This window comes from Rhodnius prolixus, unplaced genomic scaffold, assembly GCF_049639745.1.
Source record: "Rhodnius prolixus isolate KJV_2025 unplaced genomic scaffold, Rpr scaffold_12, whole genome shotgun sequence".
NCBI lineage: Eukaryota > Metazoa > Arthropoda > Insecta > Hemiptera > Reduviidae > Rhodnius > Rhodnius prolixus.
Genome location: NW_027411635.1, coordinates 12,745,593 through 12,764,574, shown reverse-complemented (window position 1 = coordinate 12,764,574; position 18,982 = coordinate 12,745,593). Strand labels below are relative to the sequence as shown.

At 34.7% G+C, this 18,982-nt stretch overlaps 1 protein-coding gene across 12 annotated transcripts in view; it reads left to right on the top strand.

Annotated features, from left to right (window-relative positions):
- Nucleotides 1–18,982, top strand: part of ct (homeobox protein, cut) — a 172,554-nt gene that overhangs the window by 63,165 nt on the left and 90,407 nt on the right. For 4 of the 12 annotated variants that reach the window (XM_074143030.1, XM_074143029.1, XM_074143028.1 and 1 more), the window contains one exon: nucleotides 579–631. The exons of the other annotated variants lie outside the window; for them this stretch is intronic. In XM_074143030.1, the coding sequence (XP_073999131.1) occupies nucleotides 629–631 (3 nt within the window). In that variant the 5' untranslated portion in view covers nucleotides 579–628. The remainder of the gene's footprint in view (nucleotides 1–578; nucleotides 632–18,982) is intronic. 12 annotated transcript variants of the gene reach the window in all.

Below are 18,982 nucleotides of genomic sequence, written 5' to 3'. Positions count from 1 at the left end.
TTTTTGGGTTAGTGCCCAGTGTTCTTTGCCTAAGACATTGTTTTTATTCTTAGTATAAAATAGTGGTAGATAATGAAAGCGTGTCTCCATCTAAAAGATTTATACTATGCATTGGACTGGTAGACACGATATAACTCGAAAGAATTGGGGGATACGCCGTAAAATAAGGACGGATGCGATAACTACATGAATATTGTCACAAGGTTCTTCGATGGCTAGTCGTTCGGTTATCTCCGGTAGTTGTCGGAGAAAATGAAAAGCATTTTAATTTAAAAAAAAAACAGAGAAAAGTTTTACGCTTATTTTTGAAAAGGTACTGAAAGCGAGACAGTAATAAAAAGGGTTTCGAACCAGGAATTTGATCTAAAAATTTTGCTTTAATCTTCCATCCAATATCCTTAAATCCTTCTTATCTAAATTGACCGAGACCCAATTTTGATTTTCACTTATCCCAATAATCTCTCCCTTTCTTTTATTTTAATTTTTAATTTTTGTTTGTTTATTTTGAATACCTTAAAGAAAAAACAAATTTATATAAATAAATACTTTTATTTTAACTTTGCAAAAATTGTCTACAGAGATTGGACAGTACGCTGCGGTTCCTACCTCTACCATTAGCCGTACAGATATGGTAAAGATATAATTTTTTTTTTTTCAAACAAGCTATTTATTTACTTTTATTATTTTAAATTTGTGCATGGTGTGCAAGAAGGTGTGATTATGCGAGTATTATTTTTTGTTTCTTTAGGAATTAAAAAAATGCTCAAGAAAAATTATGTTCGTAAGCAATTTTAAAAAAATTAATTATAATGAAAACTAAACAAAAAAATAATTATAATCCTCAAATTTGTCATCAAACCATGAATGTTTAAAGCATGAACGTAGAACGACTTCCGGAATTTAGTTTTGTTGATTAAAAAATTGGCAATTAAAAGCTGCAGGAGAGGGGAGAAAAATGTTCAATTCACAGTGTGCATTTAGGACCCTTATTCTACCTGATTGACAACCTTCAATGACATGCAACTCTCATATTCAATGCTCACACTAGTAACTTACTTCTAAACTCAGTCTCGTTAAAGTAAAACAAAAAAGTAAAATAAATGCCTATTTTTTCAGGCAGGCTTTAAAATAGAATAGAAAAGAAATTTATTATTCTGGGACAATTGTCCCCTAAGAATAAATACAGGTACAAATAGAGGCCTTAATAGTTTGGCCTGTGATTAAACAGAAAATAAATAAATAAATAAGTATTTACAAAAAGTGAAAATCAAAATAACAGCAGAAATTAAGGAAATAAATTAAAACAATTAAAATTTCGGAGGAAGCTGAATAGAAAGGAGATAACTGAATAGACGGGATTTAAAGATAGAAAGGGTAGGAGCATGGCGGACAGATGATGGCAAGGAGCTCCAGAGAGAGGTAGCACGTATTAGGAAGGATTTGTCAAAGGATGAGGTATGGTGAGAGGGAATATAGAGATCAGAGGGGACGAGATCTAGTATTACGGGACTGTACCGAGGATTTAAACTTAAAGAGTTGGAAAATATAGGATGTTCTTTGAGACTGGATGACTTGAAAAAGGAATGAAGCCCAAAAAATACTGGCGGCGATAGACAGGAAATAGCCACTTCAATTCATCGTAGTCTCTGGAAATGCTGAAAATAAATCTTATAAAGCAGTTCATGAGAGGCGCTTGAGCTTAGCTTCGAGATCACCAGAAAGACCGGCCATACACTAAGCAACCATAGTCCGAAATGGGGGGAAAATAAGAGAGGAAACTAGGAGTTGCTGGGTCCTTAATTGGTGACTGGAACTATTAAACTGGTTTAGGATGTGGATTGAGCGGCGAGAGGTTAGGGGAAACATGGTTTTTTTCCAGGATAGGTTTTGGTCCAAAAGTGATACCAAGGTTTTTCACAGAGGAACAATATTTTATTGGGATATTATAGAGTTTTACGCCCAACTCACCAATTAATTGTCGTGGACAGAGGCGACTAGCAAACATACTTTACTGTAAACGTTAAATAAAAATCCAAGGCCCTACACCGGGAGAATCGAACCCACTAAACCAACAATACTTCTTAGCTTTGCGGGCCACTCTTCTAACCCGCTCGGCTACCGTCGCTCCTCAGTCTCATTACAATATTCCTTCACAAATCCGGTCCAGGGAGAGGTTTTTTTTTGGTTGTAGATTCTGTCAAACTGAACACCATTCTCCCAAAAATGGTGGCTATCAACTCTGTATACTCTTTTCCAATTCCACATTGATCCTGTGCCCGTTGAATTATCTTTATATTGAACAAGTGGCAAGCCATTGATTGGTTGGATGTCCCAGTAATCAGAGCTAACATATAGTGGGATTGAAAAAATAACTGCCATTTCAGTCCAGTAAAATTTATTTTGCCGAGCTTTCGACCTAGGGACTAGGCCATCTTCAGGGCTAGTTTAGAAAGTAATACTATTACATTTCAGGGTTGGTGTGTCTTCTGTCTTGTCTGTTCATGGACTCACATCACACTCTGTCCATGAACAGACAAGACAGAAGACACACCAACCCTGAAATGTAATAGTATTACTTTCTAAACTAGCCCTGAAGATGACCTAGGTCGAAAGCTCGGCAAAATAAATTTTTCTAGACTGAAATGGCAGTTATTTTTTCAATCCCATTGAAACAATGAGTCAGTCACCAAAAAGAATGAACAACAACTAACATATAATGTTCCTTAGATCTTTGCTGATCTCGTGAATATCTCTAAAGACTCCTTAGGTTTAACATTTTTCTATAAAAATCTCTTCGATTGGGCCGCAAGAGTTAAGTTGGCCACCATTTCTTGTAATCACCACTCTCTGATTTTGGCAGCCCTGAAAGCTACACGCATAAAATCTAAGGAATTTCTACGAAATGCGAAATTTAGGCTACATATTTCATTTTTTATCTTTATAAAAATGTTAATTTCATTAAATTAACCCAGACAATTCACCGAAATGGCAATTAAGTGAGGAAACTTAAAAATTCATTAAGTATAGTGAAACGCTCACACAAAAACTTATAACAAAAAAGTATTTTAGTTAAGTGCCGGCACTTCATGTATTAAGTCCACTGGTAGAATAAAAGACTTCTAAAAGACTAATAAAAGAGCATTGTAGACTCGCACATCTTTTTTTTATAAATTTTTTTTTGATTCAAGGTAACATAAAAAGTAGAAAAACCTCAAAACGTAATATCGAAAATTTGATACGACCGCAAGACTTCCACTTAATAGAAGTAAGGGAAATTAAAAAATAAAAAACAAAACGGTCAGTGAAACATAAGATAAAAAGAATCTTTATTCTCTTTCTTTTTGTCTTTCTTTTTATCAAAAGAAAAACTGTACCATACGTCTTTTAATTGCCATTAAATTACTAGCAAAAATGAGCTAATGATACTCTGCCGGTAAGGGAACTGCTTTATATCTGCCGTCTGTAGGCAACAACCACGTCTGAAGACAAGTTCGCCTTGACTTGTCTTCGTTAACAAAGCATTCTATTTGTTTAGACAGTACCATCCTAATGCTAAAGCATTCTCTGTAACCCAAAAATATCGGTCTGTTAAACACATATGTATGTTAAATTTTTAGTCAAATTAGTTAAAATTAAAATAATAAAAACAGTTTGAAATAGCGTTATTTTATTTATATTTTTTTGTTAATATCGCAATTACACTACGACAAATACCGCGTTATTATTGCGGATATAAAGTTGTCACTTTTTCTTGTTCATTATTTTTGGTGACTGATTCATAGTTTCAATAGGATGAAGAAATAATTGCCATTTCAGTCGTGATACATTTATTCTGCGGAGCTTTCGACCTAGGGACTAGGTGATCTTCAGGGCTGTGGAACATATACTTACAGATTATTAACAATGATTCTATTAAAATGAATATGTATAATATAACTAAATTTACAAAAATTATTTACCTAGTTTACAAAGTAATATTTTTTACATTACAGGGTTGGTGTGTCTTCTGTCGTGTCTGTTCATGGACTGAGTGTGATCGGTCTGTGTTGTAATATGTGTTAGGTTGTGTGAAAGTCAGTGTTGCCAATTGTCAAGTATTTTGTAGTAAGTTTGCGTATATGTTGTTTAAATTGTTCGTGTCTTCAATCTCACAGCAAATCCACTGATACAACACCTTTCATCCAGGGCAATTCCAGATAACCATTTTTGCTTATGTCGTCGTTTCTGTTAATTAAGTTTCAGTTCAATTTTTTTACCATCAATCTATTTTTCTTGAACTTTCTATACTATTTACACAGTGGAAATTTTGGTTTTTCTGGATATTATACAGGGATTATACGGAGGAGTGGTCGAAACTTTGGGAGGTGATTCAGCAGCTCAAATGCAACAAAAAATATTCTATTCACTATGGCCCGATTCTCAATAGCGTCCAAGATATTTGCATTTTTAACTTTTCCATCGATATTCGCGTTTTTCACCATAAAAACGGCTGTAACTTTTCTATCCTTTATCCTGCAACAAATCTGCTTATTCCAAACGAAAGAGCATTAAATTGCCTATAAATCTGCTTAATCCAGAGCCTTAAAACGTTTCTTGTAAGTAATGAAATTTTTACTTTAATGTCTAAAAAATTCGTTCTCGATGATTGCCGTTAAAATTTTCAACTGCATTTTTTTAAATAAATAATGAATCAAGGAGTCACATAATTTCAGAAAAAGATGCGCATTTATTGAGTTTCAAGATCATATGGATTTTTTAGGTTTTTAATAAAACCCTACCCCGAACAGAGGGGTGTAAATGCAGAAAACTGGGATTTTACGTAACCGACTTTTCACTACTAATTTACTCAAATCTCAATTTTTGGAGAAGGAACAAAAAGAAAAGTAACCATTTTAGTTTTTAACAATTATTATTTTATAAAACGGAAGTAAAAAATAAAGTAGCAATGCATATGGTCTTGAAGCTCAATAATTGCGCAACTTTTTCTGAAATTATGTGACTCCTTGATGTGATCGAGAACGAATTTTTGTAGACATTAAAGTAAAAATTTCATTGTTTATATGAAACGATTTGAGGCTCGGTATTGAGCAAATTTATAGGAAATTTAATGCTCTTTCGTTTGGAATAATCAGATTTGTTGTAGAATAAAGGATAGAAAGCAATTTTTATGGTGAAAAACGCGTATATCGACAGAAAAGTTAAAAATGCAAATATCTTGGACACTATTGAGAAACGGGCCAAAGTGAAGAGAATATTTTTTGTTGCATTTGAGCTGCTGAATCACCTCCTGAAGTTTCGACTTCTCCTCCGAGTACACCCTGTATAGAAGGCTGTGAATGTGTAAAGAAAAATTGTCATTCATTATTGTGATTATTGGAGTTAATAGTGTTAAGTAATCGCCTATTGTTATAGGCGATTACTTAACGTCCAACTACCAATTAGGTGTCTTGGACGGGGGGCGGAAGCTCATACTTTACTAAAAACAATTTTTTCTAACAAATAAAAAGTACCTATACGCGGGACTCGAACTGGGGATCTCCTATTTACAAATCCACTCTTCTAACCACTAGACTAAAATATTGTGTACTGCCTTATTAGTAGAGCCAATGAACTAAAATGAACGCTTGTGGATTATCCGTAGGTTCTTTTCGGGGTGGTTTCTTTCGAGCCGAGCAACCAGCCCATGTTCCTCTTATAAGGAACTTCTCTTTTTTGTAGAAGCAAGCACCTATACTCTGGGTAGATGTTCCCCTCTTTTTTTTTTTCTTTCTGGCTCTCACTCTCTGTTTCGACAGGTTTTTTTCCTGTTCAAGGTCGTCCCTTTAAGAACTTCACCTGCCTGGATCTTAAGATCAACGCAACTTTGCCAATATGACTGTATACTCACGTCAATTCATCTGTGCCGTCCGGGCAAAAGTATATCTCCTCAAAAAAAAATAGTTATGGTGTCGGCAAGCAGCATGTATTCAGGGGGAGCAGCTCCCCCAGCATTATGGGCTGAAATTTCTTTTTCTCGGCCGCCTGATTGCCTACGCCTGACACGCTGCGAAGAAGAGTTTAATTAGAGCATGATTGGTGCATTACACCATAAATAAGCTTTCCTATGACAATGAAATTGTCAACTAAATTACCTTTCTAATAAATTACTTTCACAATTGGTTATTTAACTACGAATTAATAGAATAATGGAGAAAGTTGAATATTTTTTAGTCTTTCTTTATTCCTATATTTATCTAGCAGGGAATTTCTCCAAATCACGATTTTTTTACTTAATTTGCCAAATAATTACAATTTTTAATGAATTAGCATTAACAGATTCACCATGGGCCAAAAGTATTGGCTACCTTTACTTTCAGACATTTGTGGTTCAAAAGTATAAATTCTAGGTCTCGTAATTCTCATCATATAATTGTCACACTGAATAAACGATTGGTCCTTTATTTTGGTCATGAGATTGATAAACCTTTGTTCATGTTATTAGTAGAGTAAGTTACAAAAAAAAAGTAGTTGTAAGCTATTTAAATGCAAGTTGTGGAAATTACAGAAAATAATTAAAAAATGGAATTGTAATCGAGAGTTTGGATGTAATTGCAGGCCTTCAGGAACTACGTACTTTAATGTAATTGTAATTCTCGTAGTTCTACCATACACTCCCACAAATCATATTTTTCAGCACGAGATTCATCACCTTGGTTTGACTAGAATCAGTGATAGGCAAATGTTTTTGTAGGTGCGTGCCAAAAACTAAAAAGGAACACAATTTTGGCGGGCCATAATAATTTTTTTTTTATTTAAAAAAACAAATGCAGTAAGTGAGTCGTTTTTATAAAATCAAAATTAAACTATTACAAAGCATGAAGCTGCGAGTGTTTTAATAATAGTTCCGCCATAATTTGGTCCAATTTGGGGGACGTAGTTATATTCTTAAGAGTGAACTTTGTGGTTCATTCGTCAATCTATTTCTGGCACAGCTTCTTCTAAGTTTCATTATTGGGAAAAAGCTGCTCACAAATAATATGAAGATGCAAACATTGCACAAATCGAGCATAAGATATTAAATTTGAAAAACTGGATTTCGATAAGCCCTTGTAGACATTTTTTATTTATTAAATTGCAACTGTACAAAAAATACATCTAGTAAATGTGTAGTACAAAGAAACATTCGATTGTGCCACTGAGCTGGCTCAGTACCACAACCAGGATGACGGGATGAGAGAAACCAGCCAGCGCTGGAACTCTCTAGGAACTTACTGGGGTTTAGGAGGCAATGAGGTCACGTGGCCAACGCCGTTTTAAGAGTGACGTAGAGGATTGTCAGGATGGGACGATGTGGATAGAAGATTGAGCCAGAGGATTTGGGGGTGATCACAGAGAGTTTGCTGTGGAAATTTCAGGAATCGGGGTGTGGATTAACTTCATTTACATACAGGAATATTGAGATCATGATGGAGGGTGCGGTTGGAGACACATAGAATGGTGCATTAACGATTCGGCGGAGGGGCTTTAAACTGGAAAGATTTGATAGGTTGGATGTTGGATGGTTTTAGCGGAGCCCCACAATTCTGCTCCATATGTCCCATATTTGTCGTAATTGTAAAGTGTAAGTTTGTTTCTGTACGTTCATGGAGACTCCTTGGTAGTCCGTAACGTCTGTTCAGTTCTTATCCTTTTAAGTCTTGTGTGTGAGGGTTTCCAGGTTAGACGGCTGTCTAGGTAGAGCCCTAGATAACGAACCTTTGTGGAAGTCGGTAGGTCAGTTAATAGTTAGTGGAGACAGCAGGTCTGTCTTCGTAATGTGAATGTCACCTGTATACATTTGGTAGTGTTAAGTTTAATCCTCCATGTTCTGCACCAAGCTTCTATGAGCTCACCTTGTAGAACTATAATTTTGGAACATTCAGAAATAATTGTTTAAGAAGTTTATTAGATTGGAGTTCAATTAATTCAAGCTGCTGGTAAGGTTTCACTACTTCGTAGTTTAAATTCGCAGTTTTTCAACTCGCCTTAAAAACTTGGAAAGTTTACATTGGAAGTGTAATTGCTATTTTTAATTATTATTATAAAATATGTGACGGATCGGATGGAACCTTTCACTGGGTCGTAGTTGGCTCGCGGGCCGTAGTTTGCTCTATCATTGGGCTAGATCTAACCAATTATTCTTATGTATACGTTTATCCCAAAACCTGGTTCAAGTATATTAAGTTTTAAGAATCTAATAAATAACCTTTAGTAAACAGCGCGAAGTAAGGGTGATGATTAAGACAGTGGGAGATAACCAAAACATTTTCTTACACCTTAGTCAATTAAATTTTTTAGTTTTTGAAAAGTAATATTCGTAACTAGTATTTTGTTAAGAACGTGAGACAAGCAACAATTGCATTTGAAAGACTATTAGAGTTAGTCTGAGAAGTGGGGGGGTGAATAGATAGCACTGGTTTAAGTCAGCTGGGCATTTCACCAGCCCCAAGGTTAAGAACCCTCGCAGCATCCAAAGAGGGGGGACTTCGTAATCTCGCCAGATGAACACCAAACCAACTTCATTATTCCTTTAATTATGCCTTCAAACTACTATTTTGTTTTTTTTAAATTTTCCTTTTTTTTTCTCAAGATAACTATTTGTTGATTTGACTTTTACTTCTTTAATTTAAGAATTCTAATTGATAAATAGTTTTTTTACTCTCAATATATTATAGATTCACCATTAAAAAATAACCCTTCATCTTGAACTCCAATTATTAGGTAAATAAGTGGAAAAATCATCTACAAACCTTTTTAGTTCCCTTCAAATAAATGCTATTAAGATTCTGATCCTCGTTTTACAATCTTAAGGCCGCATTAAATTTATAAAGGACTGCCAAGGTTTCAAAAGATGAAGAAGAACGAAATTGTCTACAGAAATCCTGTATGAATAGGGGCTAAAGATCTACAGAGAGTTATTAATAATAATAGTTTAAGAAGAAGGGGGACCTTACATAAATAGGGCTAACCCCTCTCCCATAGTATGTACATCGTTGAGACCCCCGAAAGACTCAACTACATGAAATTCAGAATCGAATGACACCTCATTCATGAAAATCGGTCCACGCGTTTTGGGGCGCTACTTTGTTTTACAAACAAGAATAATTTTTGGAAATGCTAGTATTTTTCACAATTTTTTTTGGCAACGTTTTTCTCAAAAATCTATTTGATCTGGATTTTTTTCGAGAAATTACAGTTATAATGGAGGATTTGCCCTATATTTTTAAAGCAAACTTGGTAAATTTATCTTTTATAGAAATAGAGAAAAAAATTGTCAAAGTTGGGTGTTATGGGACGTTACACTATTTCGTGCCCCTTTTTTGACGATCAACCCTTTTATAACTAGTAACTAGTAAAGATTAGTACTTAATACTTAGTAACAGTCATTACTTTATGTTGTCCTGAAATTTAGTAGCAATATACCTTTTCTTTGGACTATTTTTGATTATATTTAGTGGTAAGTAGTCTATCTCTATATTTAAGCGAACATTTATTCTGAATAATGTAGTTTTATAATTTTTGGTTGCATTTATCACAGATGCCTTTTAACAACAGGTGTTTAAAATTTTTAAATAAATATATGTAGCTAAACGTAACTTTTTTTAAGTTATATATCCATTAAATGTACAACCAAGTTGATCCTCGAGTATATACAGTATCCTGACGAAATTATAGATTATAAAATAAGAAGTCGTGTACTACTGGTATACAGTTTGTAGACTTGCACAGTATTAATGGTTGAAAAACACTGTTAAAGAAAATTTGCAGGAATAAGTTCAACAGATACCCTCACTTAGTTCAGTAGTTTGTGATTTCAAATCATAAATTCTTAACGTCATAAGTACTTACGTGAGTTCAAAACCTTCTTAGAATAAAATAACTTACTAAAATTTGGTACGGCACGTTTTTTTTTTTAAATATTAACTTTTATTCGCCATTTCGCCATTTTTGTTAAATGGTAATTACGCGTCATTTCCTAAACACGTTATATCCTATTGTATTTTCTAGCTGATTGCAAAGTCTTACATTAAGTTGTTCAGAAGTTGTCGCTTAGAAGAAGACTATATTGTACGAGGGTCGTTTGAAAAGTCCGTGCAAAGTCAGAGAGATAGCACCACTGGCGCGTATCGAGGTTATGTTTAGTTAGTAGCATCTCTTGGAAGAACACACACCAAGTTTCAGCCAGATCGGTCTATTTCTTTGTGTTTGGCATTCGTTTGAATCGAGGAAGTCGAGTGATTTTCAAAAAATGGGCGAAAAAGAATTTCGTGTGTTGATTAAACACTACTTTATGAAAGGCAAAACGCCTCAGGAGACTAAAGAGAAGCTTGATAAACATTATGGTGACTCTGCACCTTCGATTAGAACAGTTTATAAGTGGTTTCAAAATTTTCTGGAGTGGCCATATGGGCACAAGTGACGCTGAACGTTCTGGACGCCCTGTTGAGGTTACTACTCCAGAAATCATTGATAAAATCCATGATATGGTGAAGGATGACAGAAGAGTGAAGGTGCGTGAGATTGCTAGTGCTGTGGGCATCTCGAATGAACGGGTACATAATATTTTGCATCAACATTTGGACATGACAAAGCTATCCGCAAGATGGGTGCCGCAATTGCTCACGCTTGACCAAAAACGAAATCGTGTGAAGTGTTGCAAGGACGGTTTGCAGCTGTTCCAGAAGAATCCGCAGGACTTTAAGCGTCGTTTCGTCACTGTGGATGAAACATGGATACATCACTACACTCCAGAGACCAAAGAACAATCTAAACAATGGGTTACCAAGGGGGAATCTGCGCCAAAAAAGGCGAAGACCGTTCCTTCGGCCGGAAAGATTATGGCGACTGTCTTTTGGGATTCGCAAGGAATAATCCTCATCGACTATCTGGAAAAGGGTAAAACTATTACAGGTGCATATTATTCATCGTTATTGGACTGTTTGAAAACCGAGCTGCAAGAAAAACGCCCACGATTGGCCCACAAAAAAGTCCTTTTCCATCACGACAACGCACCAGCTAACACCTCAGCAGTTGTGGTCGCAAAATTAATGGAAATAGGGTTCCAACTCGTTTCACATCCCCCCTATTCTCCAGACTTGGCTCCCTCGGACTACTATTTGTTCCCCAATATGAAGAAATGGCTGGCGGGAAAAAGATTTTATTCAAACGAGGAGGTGATTGCAGAAACGAATGGCTATTTTTCAGACTTGGACAAATCCTATTATTCGGAAGGGATTAACAAACTAGAGCAGCGTTGGACGAAGTGTATAAGCCTAAAAGGAGACTATGTTGAAAAATAAAAAAGGTTTACCCCAAAAAATTAAGTAGTTTTTATTTTTGCACGGACTTTTCAAACGACCCTCGTACAACAATCGAAGGTTTAAACTACGTTTAGTCCAAACCGAATACTTTAACTAGTACTACACAACGACGAAGCGTTAAAAAAGTTCATAACATGCGTATTTTTAAATCACAATTTGAATTGATTCGTCTACTATTAGTAAGGGAAATTAAGGCGCCACGGTAGCCGAGAGGTTAGAGGCTTGGCCTGTAAAACTAAGAATTATTATTGTTGGTTTAGTAGGTTCAATTCCCCGGTCTCTAGGCCTTGCATTTTATTTAAATGGTTAATATGAGAAATACATAGTAAAATACGTTTGCTAGTTACCTCCGTCCATGACACCTAATTTGGTAGTTGGCCTGCGAAAATAGCCATTACTTTACTCTTCACTTTTGCTTACTTAGTAAGAAAAAATTACTAAAAAGAAAGAATACTTTCTTGTCTACTTGTAATTGAGGCTCAAATTATACAATATCAATAATGAATGCGCGAAGATATTAAAGATAATAGTGCAACGATTTGGAACATTTCAAGAAAAGTGAAAGTATAATATTTATGATTATTGTTTTATTATATTGTAATACGATTATGTAAAAAAAAACTTTAAATATAAAATGAGGAACTCGTTCGTTGCGATCGTGATTCAAGTCTAATCTGAACAATTTATCTTTGTTCCTGAATGAAATGGAATTTCCTATTACAGTCGAACCTCTCAATAACGAATACCGGCGGGGGAAAGCAAAGTGGCCGCTGTTTGGAGGTGGTCGTTAGAAGGAGGTAGGCAAGTTTCATAATGAAAAATATGGGTTTTTTTTCCAAACATCTATTTAAAAATTGTTTATTATTAATAGATTTAAAAACGAGCATAATTGCATAATTATTTAGCTATATGATATGCATCAAGTTTTTCTTAATTATCCAAACAAATTATCAAAAAACTACATATTATTGACTTAATTAATTTTTATAATAATCATCACATTTATTTATAATAATAATAATTTATGGTAAAATTATCATCATACTATCATCTATTATTAGAAAAATAGAACAAACCTTTCGGCAAGTTGACGGTGGCTCGATTTGGTTTTTGCAAAATCTTCCAACACATTTATTTTCTCTTCTAGAGTTAACCACTTTCGTTTGAGAGACATATCGGAAAAAATAATATTGTTCGTCCAAAGTTATATTGAAAAATGATTAAAATGGGTACAAGATGTATGGAGCTTATATAGGAAACTTTAGGAAAAACCCAGAAAAAAAACAAAAACTTGAGAGGGGATAATTATTTTGATCACCGCGTCAAACGAACTTTTAATAATAAGGTGGTCTTTGGTGGGAGGTGAAACATTTAATCCGCTCCACAAAATCAATGTCCGTGGTCGCTATGTAGAGTGTCCGTTAGACGGAGGTTCTTTTATATACAAAGTGTATAGGGGGTAAAACGGGGAAATCCAAAAAACTGTCCGTAAATGGAGGTGGTCGCTAGTGAGAGTGTCCTTTATAGCAGGCTCGATTATATATCAGTGAACAATTGGGCATTACTTCTGCTTCAGAACTCTTTCTTCATCACAGGCAGTAAATAATAACTGTGTGTTAAGACTGAAATCGGATACATCCCAGCTGAGCAACCTCCTTCGCTAGGATCCAATAAATGACTCGTTACAGGCAACGCTGTCCATCATTGGTGACTGAGGAGTCAGAGAATCCAATGCACTAACCACTAAGCTAACCTCTTCCCTATAATTTTTTTCTTTTAACTAATATAATAATTTAAATAAGGACAAAAACTCTTATATGTAGGTCACTTTTTCCTTTAAATAAAATGAAGCTAAATTTTTGATTGCAGCTTATTTCGAAATTTTTTGCTAAATAGCTGTAAATTGTACAATTTATCTTGAGTACCTTTACAATAATAAATTTTTATTCCAAGCATGCGTCGTACACGCACTGCTATTATAGTATTATCCAGTTTAATGAATATGTAATGAGAAATGACCACATAAATACATTCATTTACATAAAATTAGCGAATTATGTTAATTACAGTGATTCATCTGGTATATATTTATAGATAGATTATAATGCGAGAAATTTTCTATAAATATCGTTATGTTTAAATATTGCGAGCTTGTCAAAAAAAGTATTGAAATGCCATTACACGTTTTTGGGGGTTACCCTGGGTAGGAAAAAATCAAAACAAAAGCAAACAAACTTCAAATCTTTTTTTAAGTGCGCAGATTTTGGATTTTAAATTTTCATCTTGTACAGTACAACCTCGATTAACCGGGATTCGGATTAACCGCGGGATCATATTGAGTCATCATAAGAACACCTGGATCGGCGCCGAAAAAAAAGTTAATTTTCGGTGGCGGCAGAAAAATTTTTTGGTCTTCCGATGTAACATAATTGTAGGCGTGGCAGTAACTCTTTTATACCTGATTTTCTTGAAGGGTCAGTATGTATGTATGTATGTAAAAACCCAAAATATGGTGCAATTAATACTGAAAAAAGGATTGCCGTCTAAGATAGGAGTTGATCTCTGGGACGAAACAGTAATGTACGTATTACTATGTAATACTGTGTATTCCGTTTAACCGGGATTTCAGTTTTCCGGGACGGGTACAGCCGGAGGTCAGCCCCGGTTGTACTGTATCGAGGTTGTACTGTACATCCGTTTTGAAATAACCTTAGTGCCAAAAATAATATTGTTTTTGGGAAAGCTTCCCAAAGGTGTGGTGTATTCACCGTAACGCAAAATTAAATTTACCCAAATTTGTACAAATTCAAGCGTTTTCAACTTTTGAGATTTCTTTTTTTTTTTGGTAAATTGAAAACTGCTAATTTAATAAGTTTATAAGAAGAGTAAAATAGTTATACAACCCTCTAACGTGTCATTTTTCTTGTACATTGTACGGTCTAACCTCCTATACTCGTATAACATTAATAAGAATCATGTATAGAATTTAAATTTAGTGCTGCACGAGAAACGAGACAAATCTCGGTCTCGGTCTCGGTACCGAGACCGAGACCGAGACGAGACTTGAGCAACCGAGACCGAGATCGAGACATGATATATATCTCGTCGAGAAATCTCGGTCTCGTCTCAGTTTTTCAAATATTAATTTTTAGCTACAAAATTACAAAATCGTGTTATTTATTAATAAATAATCATTACGGGTATTGAATTAATTATTAAAAGATACGATTTTATTATATATGTTCAATATTACTACATCTATTTGACTTCGAATTACATAAGTAAAGTAAGCAAAGTAAAGTAATCGCCTATTTTTTCAGGCGGGGCTTTACGTCCAACTACCAATTAGGTGTCGCGGACGGAGGCGACTAGCAAACATACTTTACTGTAAATTTCTCATATTAACCATTAAATAAAATCCAAGGCCTAAGACCGGGAATCGAACCCAGTACCACAATACACATTAGCTTCGCAGGTCTCGCACCGCTCGGCTACCGTGGCGGCTCCCTTCGAATTACATAATTTTTACATAAATTCACTAAATTTCACTATTCATATCATTCATTCATTCAATTACATAAATTTCACTATTAATAACGTTAATCAACGTCTACTGGTGCTTGGTCTAATTTGGTGTAATTAATTATTTCTGTCTTCCATGCTTCGGTGATATTTGCTGATTTTTGAGCAAATGGTGCAAAAATATTGATGCAGTCGTCGTCGTCGTCAAAAGGTGAATCATCAGATTCTTTATCTTCACCAACAGCCATAACTAATGGAGCGGGAAGTTTGTTGGGAGGTGTATTATTTATTTCACGAATCGACTTGTTATAGGAGGCAGATATGTTATTTGGGTCTTTCATTTGGCGCGTTTTTAACATCTTTTTGAAATTATATAAAGATATATAACAGTAATAGTAATATATGATGCATTGAAGTGTAAGTAGTTGTCTTCTTTTACACACATTTTCATTACCAATATATAAATTAAAATAATTATTAGAAAATAGAGGGAAGGGATTAGCTATGAGGTTAGCATACTGGACTCCCACGCGGAGGTCCCGGGTTCGAATCCAGCAGCTGACCCTTAGATTTTCTCTTCCTAGGAGCTTCTTACAGCTCACTGTCCGGTGATGGAAAGTGTTGTCTGTAACGAGAGAACACTGTCCGGAGGCCGGTAGTGCACTGAAAAAAGCTCCGGGCGCCAATAACCTAGATGTTGACGCGCCTTAAATCATAAAAAAAAAAAAAATAATTATTAGAAAATAATAACATTTTTTGAAAAGATTATTAACAGCAAACCGCTTTTAATACTTAAACAAAAATTCAAAAAACCGAGACTTCTAAAAAAGGAAATGGGTAGATTGCTTTCTAAAATGATAAGAATTAAAATATGACTCGAATTTTGGGAGTTTGGGGGACAAAATTTCTGCGCATTGTTTATCTTTCTTTGTTGTTTTGTGACTGATTCATTAATGCAAAGGGTAGAAAGATTATTGCCAATTTCAGGCATAATTTTTGCCAAGCTTTCGACTCATAGGGACTCTGTAGATTGCTTAGGTTTACAGTACCTAATCAGTCAGAACAGGAGGGCTTTAATGTTAATACTGTAAAACAAATTATGATAGTTAATAAGTATAAGCCCTAAAGATGACGTAGTCCTTAGGTCAAAAAAACTTGACTAAAAATAAAAGTAAATAAAAAGATTTTGCCTAAAATTGGCATAATTTTAGAGATCTTTTTCTATTTTTATTAAGTTATATCGGTAAAGCTGATACAGTTATATTTGAATTTTAGTGAATTATTTATCAGTTGCAACCATATAATATAAAAGCTGCAAAAAAATAAAAGAAATTTTTATTCCTAGTTATAAAATGATTAATTACTTTGCAAAATGATAATTAGAAATCCAAGTTACGCAACGATGTCTATCTGGTGACGAAACATATAATTAGACTCCATCATCAGCCGATAAAGTTGGCGTATATAATCTAAACAAATTAATTTGGGCATGGATAGATATGAAGGCGTATGCATTTATACCTTCTGTCGATTTCTTTATAAACAGTAAATAATGTGTCCTTGGGAGACCCCACGTTAAACTAGCAATTCCATAGGAGTATATAGGAGTGACATTGGTGGATCTAGGAGCTGACTTGAGGGACTAAGACCTCCTAAAATTAATTATTGAGAATAAAGGTTTATTTCTATCATTAATAGTAGCGGCAAAAAAGGGATTCAATACTGGAGTCCCACGCAGAGATTGTGGGTTCGAATCCAGCTGATAGCCCTCAGATTTTCACATCCAAAAAGCTTTATGTAGCTCACTATCTGGCAGTGCACTGAAGATAGCTCCGTACGCTAATAACCTAAGGATATAGACGTGCCTTAAACTACGAAAATTAAATAATAGTAGAGTACTACATTCTACCGCATTTTTTACAAGTTCGTTCGCCAAAATAATACTTTTCCCATCGTGTAATCACCAAAAGTATCAACAAATTAAAAAAAAAAAATACAAAAAGAAATCATTGTCTTAAAGTGCTATTTCTGATTGGCTGATTTCGTCAAAACCCTCTACAGACAAATAAACGGACATGTCCTAACAGGCAAATTCGTAGAAACCATTTCTTACAATACATATATAGAAGCATCCTCTTGAACTCAAAACATGTTGCGTCAAATCTAGCTCATAAATGGAAGATTTTGGGGCTTCTACCACCCCTAGCCAACAGTCCAAACCTGGCAACCTCTAATTATAATCACCTCTTCCCTATAGCCTAATTTCTAAGTTATAAATAATAATAATAATATTAATAATAACTATAATAATAAGGGAGAGGATAAGCTATGCGGTTAGCGTATTGAATTCCCACGCGGAGGTCCCGGATTCGAATCCAGCTGCTGGCCCTTCGATTTTCTCTTCCTAGGAGCTTCTTATTGCATTCGGTCCATTGATGGATGAGAGAATACTGTGCGGAGGCCGGCACTGCACTGGAAAAAGCTCCAGGCGCCAATAACCTCAGATTTTGACGCGGCTTAAATCATAAAAAAGAAACAATGAAAATAATACTAATAAAAAGTGATCGCCTATTTTTTCAGGCGGGGCTTTACGTCCAACTACCAAATTAGGAGTAGTGGACGGAGGCGACTAGGAAACATACTTTACTGTAAATTTCTTTTATTAGCCATTAATTAAAATCCATTTAATTAAAATTAAATAAAAAGGCCTAAGACCGGGAATCGAACCCAGTCCCAGAAACTAGATGTATCTATTCTAAATGGAGACAATTAAGGAGACGAAATCCGCAAAGCTAGGATGCATTGTGGGTACGAGAGCGGTTTCAGGTCTAGGGGCTTGGATTTCATTTAAAGAGCGCTAATGAAGCATATTTACACTACAGTAGGTACTATCATGATATTCGATCAGCATTTAGTCATAAAGCCCATAAAGGTTATTGTAGTAACCTTTGGCGCGTGCAGGTCCCCTCCTAAGTTTGTAAGGGGATGGGGAGGTTGACAAAATTATCAGCATTTTTGTGGCTACAATTAGTAGCGTGTCCTAAATTGGGGGCTGACCACCCTCGTTTCCACAACCTTGTCCCGTTTACGCCAGGTGCTATAGACATTGGAACTGTTGAATCTTATAAAAAAAAAAAAAAAATTAAGCTCATTTCTTTTTCACGCTAAAGAATGCAATTCATTCTTTGATGCACCTAATTTCTATTGACGTATTTACTATTATCTTCTAAGGAATATAATTAATTTTGCATTATTTTCAGTTATCAGATTGAAATAAAAATGGTAACCGAGAAAGCGTATTGTAGTGAATTTAAAGAAGTTTTTAACTTAAACAGAGAGTTGCATCAAAAATTGCAGTTCATGGAGCTTAAATTCCAAGTCCAATGTTTACAAAACATGATTTTTACATTAATCTTCATACCCTGGCCACTTACTTTTCAGTTTTGTTTTAAATAATTTACAAGATTGTGTTTGGACAATTAAAATTAAAGACAAATTCTGAGCGGCAAATAAATGAAATTTTTTTTGAGGATTTACTGAATCAAAATCCTAATTTAGCTGCTGCAGAAATTTGCAGAACAGTTAAAGACATGGCTAGCCACCGTTTGTATACACTATGGCAAAAAGGTAAGATGAAGATTATGATATAAGATAGTGTAACAAAATTATCTTAAATGTGATAAGAAATGGATTTCCATTATAGAGAAATCCTAAAAAAAAAAGGTGGGCAGTCAATGGATTTGATCACAAATCAAAAGACATTTCGTTTTAGAACTTCTGCACTCAATATAATATATATTCAGATATATATATATATATATATTAAGCAGTAGATTTAAAAATTCCGCATCAAATTGTGGGTAGCTTCGATTTGAAGAAAGTATTAATTACATATAAAATTATTCCTAAATTTTGTTCAAGAATTTAGATTATTACCCGAAGGACCACAGACCACATAAGCATTAGTGTAGCATAGTTATTTTATTTGGATAGCCTGTAGCCAGGATGAATCTTTAATTTTATGTCAGTAAAACTTCTAATCAATTCCTCTGAATCTCAGACTTAGAATTATAAAATACGGAACATGTTGAAGGAGATTCAATTAAAGTATCCACCAAATT